General features: G+C 44.9%; 1 protein-coding gene across 2 annotated transcripts in view; it reads left to right on the top strand.

Annotated features, from left to right (window-relative positions):
- The window catches only part of LOC106584489 (peroxisome proliferator-activated receptor alpha), a 66,100-nt gene that overhangs the window by 23,461 nt on the left and 26,432 nt on the right, over positions 1 to 16,207 (top strand). For both annotated transcript variants that reach the window (XM_014169857.2, XM_014169858.2), the window contains exons 2-4: positions 7,181 to 7,429; positions 9,554 to 9,711; positions 14,242 to 14,380. In XM_014169857.2, coding sequence (XP_014025332.1) covers positions 7,189 to 7,429; positions 9,554 to 9,711; positions 14,242 to 14,380 — 538 coding nt within the window. In that variant the 5' untranslated portion in view covers positions 7,181 to 7,188. The remainder of the gene's footprint in view (positions 1 to 7,180; positions 7,430 to 9,553; positions 9,712 to 14,241; positions 14,381 to 16,207) is intronic.

The raw sequence follows: 16,207 nt of genomic DNA, 5'->3' as shown, positions 1-16,207 counted from the left end.
CTCACTCTCTCTATTGGCCTCTCACGGCCTGTCTTAATCTGACTCCAGTGCTCTGATTCAGTCCATCTGACCCACCCACCCTCTCATCTGTCTGCCTAGGTTAAAGTAGTACATGGCTGATATGGGGAGCCTGTAAAGATGTACAGTAGGATCTTGATTTGAGCCAGTTTGCTACAGCAGTAAAATAATCCTGCAGCAACAAGAAATGTGAATTATTATGTGGATTATAATTAATGGAAAAAATGTTTAGGGTTTGATACCTTTTTCGTTAGGGCAAATCAAGTCTGACATTTTAAAGTGGAAATTACAAACTTAGAAGCCTTTTTAAACCTTGAATAAACAACAAGTTTGCATTTCCTGCCGTGCAGGAAAATTCTCAGCATCAAAAGAGTGATCAAATTAAGATCCTACATCTGTATAGAGTGACTAATCATGTGTTTGTTTACCCCTTTTTCTCTGTTGATGACATGCTGTGAATGCCAAACCAACCCTTTCGCTCCTAGCAACTCGCTTGGAGGGCCCTCCATTGTTCCGTGTTGCTGACAAAACTCTGAGGGTGACTTCAAGAGTGGTGAAGGGATCAAATAAAACCATCAACTTCGGAACACACTTGTGACTTGAATGATGCAATTCTTGTTCCACAATTAAATAATAAAACAAGCATGAAATTCAAATGAGGAAATTTCACCTGGCGTTCGACAAGAAATACAGTGCATTCTGGAAAGTATTCAGATCACTTTACTTTTTCCACATTTTGTTACGTTTCAGCCTTATTTTAAAATTAATTAAATAGTTTTTTCCCCTCATTAATCTACACACAATAGCACATAATGACAAAGCAAAAATAGGTTTTTAGAAATTTGTGAAATTTGATAAAAATTACTAAATTGAACTATCACATTTCCATAAGTTTTCAGACGGTTTACTGAGTACTTTGTTGAAGCACATTTGGCAGCGATTACAGCCTTGAGTCTTCTTGGGTATTGGGCTACAAGCTTGGCACAGCTGTATTTGGGGAGTTTCTCCCATTCTTCTCTGCAGATCCTCTCAAGCTCTGTCAGGTTGGATGGGGAACGTTGCTGCACAGCTATTTTCAGGTCCGGCCTCTGGCTGTGCCACTCAAGGACCTTCAGAGACTTGTCCCAAAGCCACTCCTGTGTTGTCTTGGCTGTGTGCTTAGGGTCATTGTCCTATTTGAAGGTGAACCTTTGCCCCAGTCTGAGGTCATGAGCGCTCTGGAGCAGTTTTTCATCAAGGATCTCTCTGTACTTTGCTCTGTTCATCTTTGCCTCGATCCTGACTAGTCTCCCAGTGTCTGCTACTGAGAAACATCCACACAGCATGATGCTGCCACCACCATGCCTCACCGTAGGGATGGTGCAAAGTTTCCTCCAGACGTGATGCTTGGCATTCAGGCCAAAGAGTTTAATCTTGGATTCATCAGACCAGAGAATCTTGTTTCTCATGGTCTGAGAGTCTTTAGATGCCTTTAGCAAACTCCAAGCGGGCTGTCATGTGCCTTTTACTGAGGAGTGGCTTCCATCTGGCCACTACCATAAAGGCCTGATTGGTGGTGTGCTGCAGAGATGGTTGTACTTTTGTAAGGTTCTCCCAGAGGAACTCTGGAGCTCTTTCAGAGTGACCATCGGGTTCTTGGTCACCTCCCTGACCAAGGTCCTTCTCCCCCGATATCATAGTTTAGCCGGGCAGACAGCTCTAGGAAGAGTCTTGGTGGTTCCAAACTTCTTTCATTTAAGAATGATGGAGGCCACGGTGTTCTTGGGAACCTTCAATGCTGCAGACATATTATTTGGTACCCTTCCCCAGATCTGTGCCTCGACACAATCTTGTCTCTGAGCTCTACGGACAATTCCTTTGACCTTATGGCTTGGTTTTTGCTCTGACATGCACTGTCAACTGTGGGACCTTATATAGACAGGGTGTGACTTTCCAAATCATGTCTCCCGAGTTGCGCAGCATTCTAAGGGACTGCATCTCAGTGCTAGAGGCGCTACTACAGACCCTGGTTTGATCCCGGGCTATATCACAACCAGCCGGGAGTCTCATAGGGAGTCTCATAGGGGGTGCACAATTGGCCCAGCGTCGTCCAAGTTAGGGAAGGGTTTGGCTGGGGAAGGCCGTCATTGTAATTAAGAATTTGTTCTTAACTGACAGTTAAATTAAGGTTGAATAAAAAAATGTCCAATCAATTGAATTTAGCACAAGTTGACTGCAATCAAGTTGTTGAAAGATCTCAAGGATGATCAATGGAAACACGATGCACCTGAGCTCAATTTTTCGAGTCTCATAGCAAAGGGTCTGAATACATTTTGCAAAAAAATCTAGAAATCTGTTTTCTCTTTGTCATTATGGTGTATTGTGTGTAGATTGATGAGGGGAAAAAATGTGGAACAAAATGTGGAAAAAGTTAAGGGGTCTGAATACTTTCCAAATGCACTGTAAACCTCAGTAAAAGTTAAGCATTTCATTTGGGACGTAATTCATGTTTCAAGCCTCAACATCAGACACAAACCAATACAATAATTCGGTACACCACTCCGTTCTTTTTTGTGAAATTGTGCAAACTCGAAAATGATGCGGTGCATTTTGCGATACCACTTCGCTCGGAAGTCTGCAGCGTAGCTTGCTCGGTCAAATTGGCTAGCTATCGGAGGGTCTAATTAGCCCCTACACCCTCCATAATTTTCAGGCTCACATGAACAGAGGCGCACATGAACACACAAATGGAGGGATGAGGGGATGGAGAAGGGGGTGATTTGGGATTCAGCCATGACTAGGGCATAGCGGAGAAAGGCAGTACTGTACAGCATAGCCGCTGCTGGTGGGGTCATGCGTTCAGTGATGGTATCAGTAGTCATGTCTATAAGTAGACTAAACATGCAGGCTCAGCTATGACCAGGGTCTATGTCCTTGTGTGACAGGTCTCTGTTTACACAATGGGTGTTTCTCAATATGCATACTACCTTGCTCCACACTCTCATGCTCCGAGTGCGTTCTCCGACGACATTCACTTGAGTACGTTCTTGTGAGGACGAGAGTGTGGAGAATGCATTAAACATTACATTTGAGAAGCACTCGCACTCCCCCTACTGTATTACCTCACACTTCACCTCCCCATTTACTGTCTTCCAGCCAGGACAATGGCAATAGATACAAAACAAGATATACACAAAGCAACCGTTTTACTTACATTTGACATTTTAGTCATTTAGCAGACGCTCTTAACCAGAGCGACTTACAGTAGTGAATACATACATTTCATTTCATTTCATGCATTTTTTATAACTATCAGCTAGTTATATGTGAATCGTAATAATGTAGATAACCAGATAGTTTAACAGGCAAAAATGACCTAAAATGAATATTATGCAAGATAGATGTCCATTTTATATTTGTTAGCTAGCCAATTAGCCAAGATAAACATGCCAAAATTAACACAGTATGTATTTATTAACGTATCAGGATAAAATATTGTAGTCAAGCAACATATGAGATGTGAATAAACAACATTTAATTTCGAAATCAGAGTGTAATTTCTCTCGCTTCAGCTCAAATAATGGCCGCCATTGATTTCAATTGATGCCTCATTTTTTTACGTGGTTGCGTCATATTTCTTTGCATACTTTCCATTGAAGCTTGCATCAATGTACAAATGGAGTACACATTTGAATAGTGCCCTCCGTGCTCCGTTTCGCAAACTTTGATTTGGACTCATACTCTGACCTTCCCGTGCTCCAATTTGTGTGCTCGGAAGAAACACCCAATGTCTGTACTCAGTCACCCAGCCAGCCAGTCAGCTAGTCAGTCACTCAGCCAGTTAGTCAGTCAGTCTGTTAGTCAAACAGTTAGCCAGCCAGTCAGACTGTTAGTCACTGAACCAGTCACTCAGCCAGTCAGTCAGTATGTTAGTCAAACAGTTAGTCAGTTAGCCAACCAGTCAGTCAGTCACTTAATCAGTCAGTTAGTCAGTCAGCCAACCTGTCAGTCACTCCACCAGTCAGTCAGTCAGTCAGTCTGTTAGTCAAACAGTTAACCAGCCAGCCAGTCAGTCACTCAACCATTCAGTCAGTCAGTTTGTTAGTCAAAAAGTTAGTTAGTCAGCCAACCAACCAGTCAGTCAGTCAGTCAGTCAGTCTGATAGTCAAACAGTTAGTCAGCCAGCTAACCAGTCAGTCAGTCAGTCAGTCAGACAGTCAAACAGTTAGTCAGCCAGTTAGTCTGGTAGCAATTAAGCATGGTAGCATTTGAGAGGGAACAGTTTGGAGATCATGGGAAAATGATTAGACCAAAGTTGAGGATGCAACAGTTCACCTGACACAAGACATTACACTGTTGATTAAATGTGCATTTTACATTTACTGTAGTTTTCGCCACATTTGTTGGTAACAAAATCTGGAAATATTCTGAAACATTCAGTAACATGATAAGAATATTCCTGGAAAATGTGTTGTAGGTGCAACATAAGACAATAAAAATGACAAGGGTTTGAGTGAGAGGACTAACTGGTGTCTCCAAGTGGACACACCTCTACAAAGTGTACACAGTTCCTAAGTCATTTTAATGCACTTTTATGACTCAAAGAAATCTTCAACTATAAGGTGCTTTTTTTTCAGCTATCTTAGCTCTGCCGTTGAGGAACTAGAGGAAGCACACTTGTAGTTGTTTTGTTTGGAACACAACCCTGCATCAACCCCATCACACAATTACTGTTGTTGCTTACGCAATCCAAAAAAACGCACCATTATAAATCGCAATCTGTGTCAGGTGGGCATAACTTGAAAGCTTGTTCTATTGCCAACATGACTAGCTAAGTTATTAAATCTGATCTTAGAGCGTTAGGCTTTCACGGGGCAATTCAGTTTTGGTGTGCATAGAAAGGAGTCATGAGTGAACGCAGCTGTGTGTTCTGCGTCAAATTTTCTTCACAAATATACAAACATAGGCTCATTCTGTTCAGAACAACCCAGGGTATTTTTGTTTACATTTATTTAACCTTTATTTAACGAGGAAAGTCAGTTAAGAACTAATTCTTAATGACGGCCTACCCTGTGACTCCCAATCACGGCCAGCCTGGAATCGTAGTGACACCTCTAGCACTGAGATGCAGTGCCTTAGACCGCTGCGCCACTCGGGAGCCCAATGACGCCATGTCATATGACACCATGTCATTATGTAACTGTACATCAAACACGTTGACGCTGTATATGACATAAGTTTTATGATATGGAAATGTGAAGTGCACATTTGGACTCACGGGTGTTTGGCCAGCTTGCTTGACATCAAAGCGTTTTTTATCATAATCCTCAAAGTCTCATCTTTCAGAATACATCCTGTCATCTTAATGTACAGCATTTCCCTCACACAGACACCAACAAATTAGCAGAAGTTGCTCAATTAGCAGAAGGGATGGGGGCAGCTTCTTGTCGCATGTGGTGTTCAAGTTCAGAAAAGCTGTCAGTCAAAACACATACGGTGCTGTGAAGCGCAGAGCCTGAGCTCTGACGTCATTTACAGCATGTTACTGTGCAGCCACTGCGTCCGCCCGGCCAAACCCTCCCCTAACCCAGACGACGCTGGGCCAATTGTTACTCTTGAAACAAATTGTTTATTATCTACACTGGCACAGCAGTGTCTAGCCTAGGTACTGTTGTACTTGGTACTGTGGTTGCCATGGAGAGGCCCAGTGTTGTAATGACATAGTGATGAGTGAATGTCCTGAACCAGGATGTCCTCTAAATGAAGACCTCTGGGAGCAGGAGGACTATGTTAAAGAGGACAGCTCTATTCCTCCTGGGTAAATAAACACTCTGTCTCTTTCTCTCTGTGTTCAAAACACCTGCTGCGGTGCCAGCTTAGACCTACGGCTAGACACTATGCTTCAATGAAATACCATGCATTTCTCTCATCTGTGACCTTGGGATACATTGAGAGGTGTGGGGCTGGAATTCATCTTTGAACGTGAACGTGTACGTACTGTTAGACACGTCCATTAGACAGAGTCATTGACCAGAGCACAAAACAGACATGACTACTGTATGGGGTCTGTTAGGTTAGACTTAGACTCCATAGGATCAAGCCCTGGCAGCTTACTGCAGGTTGGTCTCAGATGGACCAGCTGCTGTCTCCTAGCTCCATGCCCCCCTCGCAAATGCTCAGCAGCCACACCCCTCTCTCTACACCAGGCCTGACCAGGGAGCTTTACTCCAGCTTGACCCAGTTTTGGTGTGGATATATGGGTTGGTGCCCCTACAGACTGATCTAAGGTCAATTTCAGGTTAGGATTTGGTGAGGATAAGCTGATCCTAGATCTTTGACTTAGGGTAACTTCTACCTGGAACTATGAGGTCTGATACCTTCTCTCTGTTCTACCCCTCAAAAGTCCACCACTTCATCCAGTTTAGCCCAGCACAGGGCCCTACATTCCACTACATTAGGGTAAGAGGTTAAGGTTACGGTTAGGGTTAGGAGTTAGGTTAAAGGGTTAAAGGGTGAAGGATGTGGTTAGATTTTACATTTACTTTGTTAAGTCTATGTGACCAGGCTGAACAGCTTGAGTTCTACCCTTGGCGTCAAGGATACACCTCATTAGGAACTCTTATCAGTGTTGTTAACGCTTCATGTGTTGATGCGATGTTTGTTGGTGATGGAAAGAGTGCAATGATGTAAGAACAGGAGTGAAGACTTTCTTGTTTCCTCTTTCCTATGATCTGGACATTCCATTAAAGGCTCAGTGCAGTCAACATGATTTTTTATTTTTTTTGTATCATACTGTACAATAACTGATGAAACTAACACTGTAAAAGTGCGGTTTTCTTTATCAGTGTCGTTCATAATTGCTGGCTGAAAATACAATCTACACAGGACCTTGCATGGGTGGAGTTTCGGCTTGGCTGGTGACATCGCCAGGGGTAAATTAGTTAATAGACCAATAACAAAGAGAGTTCCAAACCTCTCTGCCAATAACAGCTAGTTTGCTGTTTTCCCCTCACAACTCAGACCATAGTCCTGGCAAAATTATTTCTTAATTATTTCTTTAATGGATAACTATTATAGTAAGTTGTTGCCCAGAAATTATTTGATATATAAAATGGCTGCATTGGGGGCTTTTACTAACCCTCTTTCTCTCTCTCCCTTCCTCTCCCCGTTTCTCTCTCTTCAGTCTGATGAATGATCCTCCCCCTGGTCCCGTCCTCCGTCATGGTCGACATGGAGAGCCACTGCCGGCCGCCGTCCCCCCTAGAGGATTCGGTGCTGGGCAGCCCGCTGTGTGGGGACTTCATCGGGGGCATGGAGGCGCTGCAGGACATCTCCCAATCCATCGACGGTGACACCCACAGCTCCTTTGACGTCCCTGAGTACCAGTCCCAGTCGAGTAACGGCTCTGGCTCTGAAGGATCCACCATTCTAGGTATAGAGCCATACCTTCAATGGTTCGAAGTAGTGTGATAGTAGTGTGATGGTAGGGTGATAGTAGTGTGATGGTAGTGTGTTGTGCTTGGTTTATTGGCTACTGCTGTCTCACACACGCTATGCCTTCCCTTTAACTTCTCTTCCCTTATAGAAATGTTGAGACTTCCTTTAGAGAAACGTGGAGACTTCCCTTATAGAAACGTTGAGACTTCCCTTATGGAAACGTTGAGACTTCCCTTATAGAAACGTTGAGACTTCCCTTATAGAAACGTTGAGACTTCCCTTACTGAAACGTTGAGACTTCCCTTATGGAAATGTTGAGACTTCCCTTATGGAAATGTTGAGACTTCCCTTATAGAAATGTTGAGACTTCCCTTATAGAAACGTTGAGACTTCCCTTATGGAAACGTTGAGACTTCCCTTATAGAAACATTGACACTTCCCTTACTGAAACGTTGAGACTTCCCTTATGGAAATGTTGAGACTTCCCTTATAGAAATGTTGACACTTCCCTTATAGAAACGTTGACACTTCCCGTATAGAAACATTGAGACTTCCCTTATAGAAACGTTGAGACTTCAAGTGCCTTATACTTAGGGACAGGTTTTTTCCTAGTGGGTCTGTCTAATAGTTTCTTAGTTTCCCTGAAAGTATGGAATGAGTAGTCTACGGTGTAGTAATCCTGTTGTAAGCCAGCTCTAAATCAAATCAAATCAAAATGTATTGGTCACACACACATATTTAGCAGATGTTATTGCGAGTGTAGTGAAATGCTTGTGTTCCTAGCTCCAACAGTGCAGTAGTATCTCTATGTTGTTATTGTTTGACCATGTGTTTCCTGATCATTCAGGAGCCCTCCTCACATAGCTCATCGCTAATTCACCCTGACTCAGAGGGTTCAGAGAGGACACTCGGCTTGTTTAACCTCTGACCTTACCCAGGGTAACAGAGATGCTTTTGGCAACTGTTATGTTACACCTCCCCCCCCAACAGATTGTCTGTCTGACCTACATTACACCCCAAGGCCACTCTCCTTGTCCCCACACTTCCACAGAAGACTTCCTCAATCCACAAACATTCCTCAACTCACAATTTGTGTCCCAAATGGCACTGTATTACCTATAGAGTGCACTGCTTTTGACCAGGGTCCTAGTCTAAATAGGGAATAGGGTGCCATTTTGGATGCAGACACACTATATTTGTGTAAACATGAACTTGTTTGTGTCCAATAGAAACCACCTAGATGTGTTAGCAAATATGTTAGTACATAGTAGTTAGTATGCAACAGGCACTGAAAGAGTGACGGGTGTTAGAATTTAAATCTAGAGGAAAAGAGGGGATGGTGTATTGGCAAAATGGAAGAGGGGGAAGAGGTTTTAGGGGAAGAGGAGTGGAGGGGGGAGCATCATGGAAAATAGCATTGATGATGTCATGGAAAAGTCATGGAGAGTGTGTTGGAGAAGTGCTGGATGTTTATGGTTGTTGATGGAGTGGTGAGTGAGGGAGGAAGAGAGAGAAGCAGACACTGAGTATCTGTGATATATTATTTTCCTGTCTACAGTGTAGGCTGTAGAGTGTGGTCTGTGACACGTGCAGTTGGTCCAAGGCCTTAATATTTATAAGCCTGTTTTGGCTTCTCTCACCCAACTCATGTGGGCTGACTTAGCACTGCTCTGTTTGGCACCATTCTTGAAATGCTGTGTGTTTGGTGTGTGTTTGGTGTGTTTCGTATTCAGGTATTAAAATAGACACAGTGTGTGTCTTTTGGGCCAATATTTGACTCATCCCCTGAATTTAAAAGTGTTGCTGATCCACTCTCAGTGGTGTGCATGGCGGTCTGTACGTATTAATAGAGATGTAATGGAACACATATCACATGTGCTCTTCCTCTGTGTCGGACCAAAGGCCTGAGACTCCAGTGACTTTCCACTGGTACAGTACTCATCTGTCAGCTAGAGCAAAGAGGCTTCACAGTTAAAAGGTTCATTTGTTTATTGTTTCACAATAGTTCTAAGTGTGTGTCTGTTTTCTGTGCAATGAGTTTATTAATGTGCGTGTGTGTGTGTTGTCTGTGCATGCATAAGTGTGTTCATGAATGTGTACTCTGTGTGTGTGTGTACAGATGCTCTGACCCCAGCCTCCAGCCCATCGTCGGGAGTGTATGGGGCGGTTGCAGGGCAGGAAGAGTTCTCCTCCACCTCGCTCAACCTGGAGTGTCGGGTGTGTGCTGACCGCGCCTCCGGATACCACTACGGAGTTCACGCCTGTGAGGGCTGCAAGGTGAGATGGACCAGCCATCACACACGTCCACGTATGCAGAGCACACAAGCGCATGCACTCACAAACATTAAAATACACATACATAACCATACATACGCACACACCTAGTCAGAGTGAGATTCACTGGACCAACCTTCAGACAACAGTCTAACGATAATGACTGAACACACAAACAGGACACAAGAATGTGCCCTCCAACACAGTGTGGATGCTCACTCGGTTAATTGTTTATGAGCCTGTTGAAGAGCAACCCAAGGCTAATGTGTTTTGTCACAAGTCACTGGAGGACAGAGCAGATCTTAATGTGCCATTGGAAAGCCACTAGATCACACGTGACTGTAAGATAATGTAGTTTTGGTGTTATTATGACCCACAAACCACTAACCTCCAAAGAAAACATAACCCAGTCTTTAGCTGTGACCCAAAAGGAACTGGTAATGGTGCTGATTCTATTGCTGCTGTATTACTTCTGTGACTGCATGCCTAGGCCCTAAGGAGAAGAGTCCATTCTCACCCTGCTGTATTACTTCTGTGACTGCATGCCTAGGCCCTAAGGAGAAGAGTCCATTCTCACCCTGCTGTATTACTTCTGTGACTGCATGCTTAGGCCCTAAGGAGAAGAGTCCATTCTCACCCTGCTGTATTACTTCTGTGACTGCATGCTTAGGCCCTAAGGAGAAGAGTCCATTCTCACCCTGCTGTATTACTTCTGTGACTGCATGCCTAGGCCCTAAGGAGAAGAGTCCATTCTCACCCTGCTGTATTACTTCTGTGACTGCATGCATAGGCCCTAAGGAGAAGAGTCCATTCTCACCCTGCTGTATTACTTCTGTGACTGCATGCTTAGGCCCTAAGGAGAAGAGTCCATTCTCACCCTGCTGTATTACTTCTGTGACTGCATGCCTAGGCCCTAAGGAGAAGAGTCCATTCTCACCCTGCTGTATTACTTCTGTGACTGCATGCTTAGGCCCTAAGGAGAAGAGTCCATTCTCACCCTGCTGTATTACTTCTGTGACTGCATGCTTAGGCCCTAAGGAGAAGAGTCCATTCTCACCCTGCTGTGAAAGCTAGGCAAATGTAATTGGTTTGTCATCCACTACATTTCCTACATACTCTTTCACTCTGAACGCGTGGGCGATGTCTTCTGGACCCATGATCAGCCCATCTATCCTTGTGCCAGGACTTTGTCTGAGTATGGATGTCACTTGGCGAAGTTGGCGGTGCTCCTCCCCCTCATGTCAACACACTGTTACACTGAGTTCCAGATGGCAGGCGATAGCAGAGCAGAGTGGGCCGCAGTGTTCGCTGACCTGCCCCCCCCTACCCTACCCTCCCATCCCCTAACCTACCCCTACCTACCCTCCCCTTCCCTCCCCTACCCTCCTCTACCCTTCCCTTCCCCACCCTAACCTCCCTACCCTCCCCTTCCCTTCCCTCCCCTACCCTCCTCTACCCATCCCTACCCTTCCCTACCCTTCCCCACCCTAACCTCCCTACCCTCCCCTCCCCCCCACCCTTCCCTACTCTCCCCTCCCCTACTCTACTCTACCCTACCCTACCCTCCCATCCCCTAAGCTACCCACACCTCCCCTCCCCTCCCCTTCCCTCCCCTCCTCTACCCTTCCCTACCCTACCCTTCCCCACCATACCCTACCCTCCACTCCACCTCCCTACCCTTCCCTACTCTCCCCTACTCTCCCCCACCCTTACCCTACCCCACCCCACCAACCCCTACCCTTCTGCCCATAGCTGTCCCAGAGTAAAACTGGACATAGCTGTCCCAGAGTAAAACTGGCCATAGCTGTCCCAGAGTAAAACTGGCCATAGCTGTCCCAGAGTAAAACTGACCATAGCTGTCCCAGAGTAAAACTGGCCATAGCTGTCCCAGAGTAAAACTGGCCATAGCTGTCCCAGAGTAAAACTGGCCATAGCTGTCCCAGAGTAAAACTGGCCATAGCTGTCCCAGAGTAAAACTGGACATAGCTGTCCCAGAGTAAAACTGGACATAGCTGTCCCAGAGTAAAACTGGACATAGCTGTCCCAGAGTAAAACTGGACATAGCTGTCCCAGAGTAAAACTGTCCATAGCTGTCCCAGAGTAAAACTGTCCATAGCTGTCCCAGAGTAAAACTGTCCATAGCTGTCCCAGAGTAAAACTGGACATAGCTGTCCCAGAGGAAAACTGTCCATAGCTGTCCCAGAGTAAAACTGTCCATAGCTTTCCCAGAGTAAAACTGTCCATAGCTGTCCCAGAGTAAAACTGTCCATAGCTGTCCCAGAGTAAAACTGGACATAGCTGTCCCAGAGTAAAACTGGACATAGCTGTCCCAGAGTAAAACTGGACATAGCTGTCCCAGAGTAAAACTGGATATACCTGTCCCAGTGTAACGGCCGTCTGAAGGAGTAGACCAAGGCGCAGCATGGTTAGTGCTCATCATGTATTTATTTTGATCTGAAAACTAAAACAAAGAAACCGATAACGACAGCCAAACAGTTCTGTCAGGTATGTAATACAAAACAGAAATTAACCACCCACAACACACAATGAGAAAACCCCTACATAAATATTGTCTCTAATCAGAGGCAATGAGTTTCAGCTGCCACCAATTAGAGACCAACCCCAAACAATTCCAACATAGAAACAGAAAAAAGAGATACTTAAACATAGAAATAGAATAACATAGATCAACCCCCCCCCCCCGCCCCCCCCAAAAAACACACAAAATAAACACCCCCTGCCACGCCCTGACCAAACTATCCTAACAAAATGACCCCTTACTGGTCAGGACGTGACACCCAGAGTAAAACTGGACATAGCTGTCCCAGAGTAAAACTGGACATAGCTGTCCCAGAGTAAAACTGGACATAGCTGTCCCAGAGTAAAACTGGTCATAGCTGTCCCAGAGTAAAACTGGTCATAGCTGTCCCAGAGTAAAACTGGTCATAGCTGTCCCAGAGTAAAACTGTCCATAGCTGTCCCAGAGTAAAACTGGACATAGCTGTCCCAGAGTAAAACTGGTCATAGCTGTCCCAGAGTAAAACTGTCCATAGCTGTCCCAGAGTAAAACTGGACATAGCTGTCCCAGAGTAAAACTGGACATAGCTGTCCCAGAGTAAAACTAGACATAGCTGTCCCAGAGTAAAACTGGTCATAGCTGTCCCAGAGTAAAACTGTCCATAGCTGTCCCAGAGTAAAACTGGACATAGCTGTCCCAGAGTAAAACTGGTCATAGCTGTCCCAGAGTAAAACTGGTCATAGCTGTCCCAGAGTAAAACTGTCCATAGCTGTCCCAGAGTAAAACTAGACATAGCTGTCCCAGAGTAAAACTGGACATAGCTGTCCCAGAGTAAAACTGGACATAGCTGTCCCAGAGTAAAACTGGCCATAGCTGTCCCAGAGTAAAACTGGTCATAGCTGTCCCAGAGTGAAACTGGTCATAGCTGTCCCAGAGTAAAACTGGACATAGCTGTCCCAGAGTAAAACTGGACATAGCTTTCCCAGAGTAAAACTGTCCATAGCTGTCCCAGAGTAAAACTGGACATAGCTGTCCCAGAGTAAAACTGGACATAGCTTTCCCAGAGTAAAACTGGACATAGCTGTCCCAGAGTAAAACTGGACATAGCTGTCTCAGAGTAAAACTCCAGCTATGTGTCCTACAAGCGCCCCACTCCTCAGCTGTCTGGTCATCTGAGAGTGACCCCTGCATAGAGAAAGAGACAGAGACATGAGGCACAGACAGAAACAGAGACAGAGACTGAGAAATGATACTGTGAAAGAGACAAGAGGCAGAAACAGAGACATGAGGCAGAGACAGGCCTGGCAGGAGGCCGTTGTGTCTGACAAGCATTCTGCCCTCATGTCACCCTTGAGGGGTGTATGTGCGTACTTGCGTGTGTGTGGTGTGTCCTTGCAAGCGTTAATGCATGTCGTGTGTAGGGACACATTAAGGAGATCTTTCACAAGAATTATGAAATCAACATCTTGGGATGGGGCTGGCTAAATGTTCTTCTTAAGCAATTCACTACCCCCCCTCCCAACCCCAGTCCAAGCCCTAAACCACTCAGGACAGTACGTCTAAAGCTGCCCATAACCAGACACTGCTGTTTGTCAGGGTTGTGTAACACTAGTGAAATCCCATTTGGAACGTGATAAGCATGTATGTCCAGGCTGATAGTGTCATGCTCCAGTCATTGGGTCCATTCTCTGTATTTCACTTTTTCTACGGAGAAAGTGTCTGTTGGCTGATTGGAGGAAAGTGGGGTTTCCTAGTGGCATGTTGTAGGTCAGGATACTGCCTTTGCTTTGCTGATAGTTCACTTAGGTTGAGAGAGTCTTAGATTAATAAAGTTTGCGCCAAGGTTGAGAGATATAAAGATACCAGGTATAAACTGCCAATTGTTTTCTTTTACCAAGTCACAATACTGTATGTGGTTGAGTTACCCTACTGAGTCGAGGGTGAGTTTTATCATGAGTGCAGTCTATTGGGTCTCAACCTGAACATTTATCTCTCTCCTGTTTCTCTCCCTGCAGGGTTTCTTTCGCCGGACCATCCGCCTCAAGCTGGAATATGACAAGTGTGAACGCCGATGTAAGATCCTGAAGAAGAACCGGAACAAGTGCCAATACTGCCGCTTCCAGAAGTGCCTGTCTGTGGGCATGTCCCACAATGGTGAGGAACACAGACAAAGCCAGAGCCCTGAGTACTGCTTACTGCTTACAGCACAACCTGCCAGTAGCAACCAGAGAGGAGCGCGCACACACACACACACACATTTGCACGCGGACATATGCACACACACATATACGCCATTCAAAACCACAATCTTGTAGGATCAGGAAGGAGCGTGCACGCTCACACACACAATAACACGCACGCACACGCACACACGCACTCACACGTACTGTACGCCATTCAAAACCACATTATAGTGCACGGTTGCTTTTCAAGATGAATGAGTGACAGCTGTGAATCCTATAGCATTCATTCATAAACCTATGTAAACATTTGCACCATTTCATATTTTGCTGTATCTAGAAGAAAACAATGCAGAATTGCAATTGATGCATAAGTCTCCCTGTCTCTATGTGGTCTCTATGTGGTCTCTATCCGGTCTCTGTGCGGTCTCTACGCGGTCTCTACGCGGTCTCTACGCGGTCTCTGTGCGGTCTCTATCAAGACTCTATGTGGTCTCTATCCGGTCTCTATGCGGTCTCTGTGCGGTCTCTACGCGGTCTCTGTGCGGTCTCTGTGCGGTCTCTATCAAGACTCTATGCAGTCTCTCTGCGTGGTGGTGTGTAATTGTGAAGGTCAGTAGAAGGGTAAGGTGGGGCTGTATTGCATTGGCTGAACCCTGTCACCCTTTAGGTGTGAACAGAGACAAGCAGTGTGAGTCTCAGTCTGGACCTACAGGTCACGTGACCAGGGCTGCCCACTGATCAATGAACTGACCTAGTGGAGAATTTAAGGTCATTTAGACTGATTGAACCCGATCAAACAGCTCTGGAGAGACCTTAAAATAGCTGTGCAGCAACACTCCCCATCCAACCTGACAGAGCTTGAGAAGATATGCAGAGGAGAAAGGTGTGCCAAGCTTAGTGTCATACCCAAGAAGACTCGATGCTGTAATCACTGCCAAAGGTGCTTCTACAAAGTACTGAGTAAAGGGTCTGACTACTTACAGTACCAGTCAAATGTTTGGACACACCTACTCATTCAAGGGTCTTTCTTTCTTTTTACTATTTTCTACATTGTAGAATAATAGTGAAGACATCAAAACTATGAAATAAAACTATTAATGATGTAGTAACCAAAAAAAGTGTTAAACAAATCAAAATATATTTTATATCTGAGATTCAAAGTAGCCACCATTTGTCTTGATGACAGCTTTGCACACTCTTGGCATTCTCTCAACCAGCTTCATGAGGAATGTTTTTCCAACAGTCTTGAAGGAGTTCCCACATATACTGAGCACTTGGTGGCTGCTTTTCCTTCACTCTGCGGTCCAACTCATCCCAAACCATCTCAATTGGGTTGAGGTCAGGTGATTGTGGAGGCCAGGTCATCTGATGCAGCACCATCACGCTCCTTCTTTGTCAAAAAGCCCTTACACAGTCTGGAGCTGTTTTGGGTCATTGTCATAGTTTTGATGTCGTCACTATTATTCTACAAATGTAGAAAATAAAGAAAAACCCTTGAATGAGTAGGTGTGTCCAAACTTTTTTTTATTTTTAATAAATTAGCAAACATTTCTAAAAAACTGTTTTTGCTTTGTCATTATGGGCTATTATGTGTAGATTAATGAGGGGGAAAAAACTATTGAATACATTTTAGAATAAGGCTGTAACGTAACAATGTGGAAAAAGTCAAGGGGTCTGAATACTTTCCGAAGGCACTGTATATATATTGTTGGAGGGAAATGCTTCACAACTCCTGGCAATGGGAACCCAAAGGGGTCACATTGTCTCTCCCCCGGCCCCCACCTAACCCTAATGATAG

Source organism: Salmo salar, chromosome ssa23 (assembly GCF_905237065.1).
Source record: "Salmo salar chromosome ssa23, Ssal_v3.1, whole genome shotgun sequence".
Classification (NCBI taxonomy): domain Eukaryota; kingdom Metazoa; phylum Chordata; class Actinopteri; order Salmoniformes; family Salmonidae; genus Salmo; species Salmo salar.
This window is presented reverse-complemented; position numbering and strand designations above follow the sequence as displayed.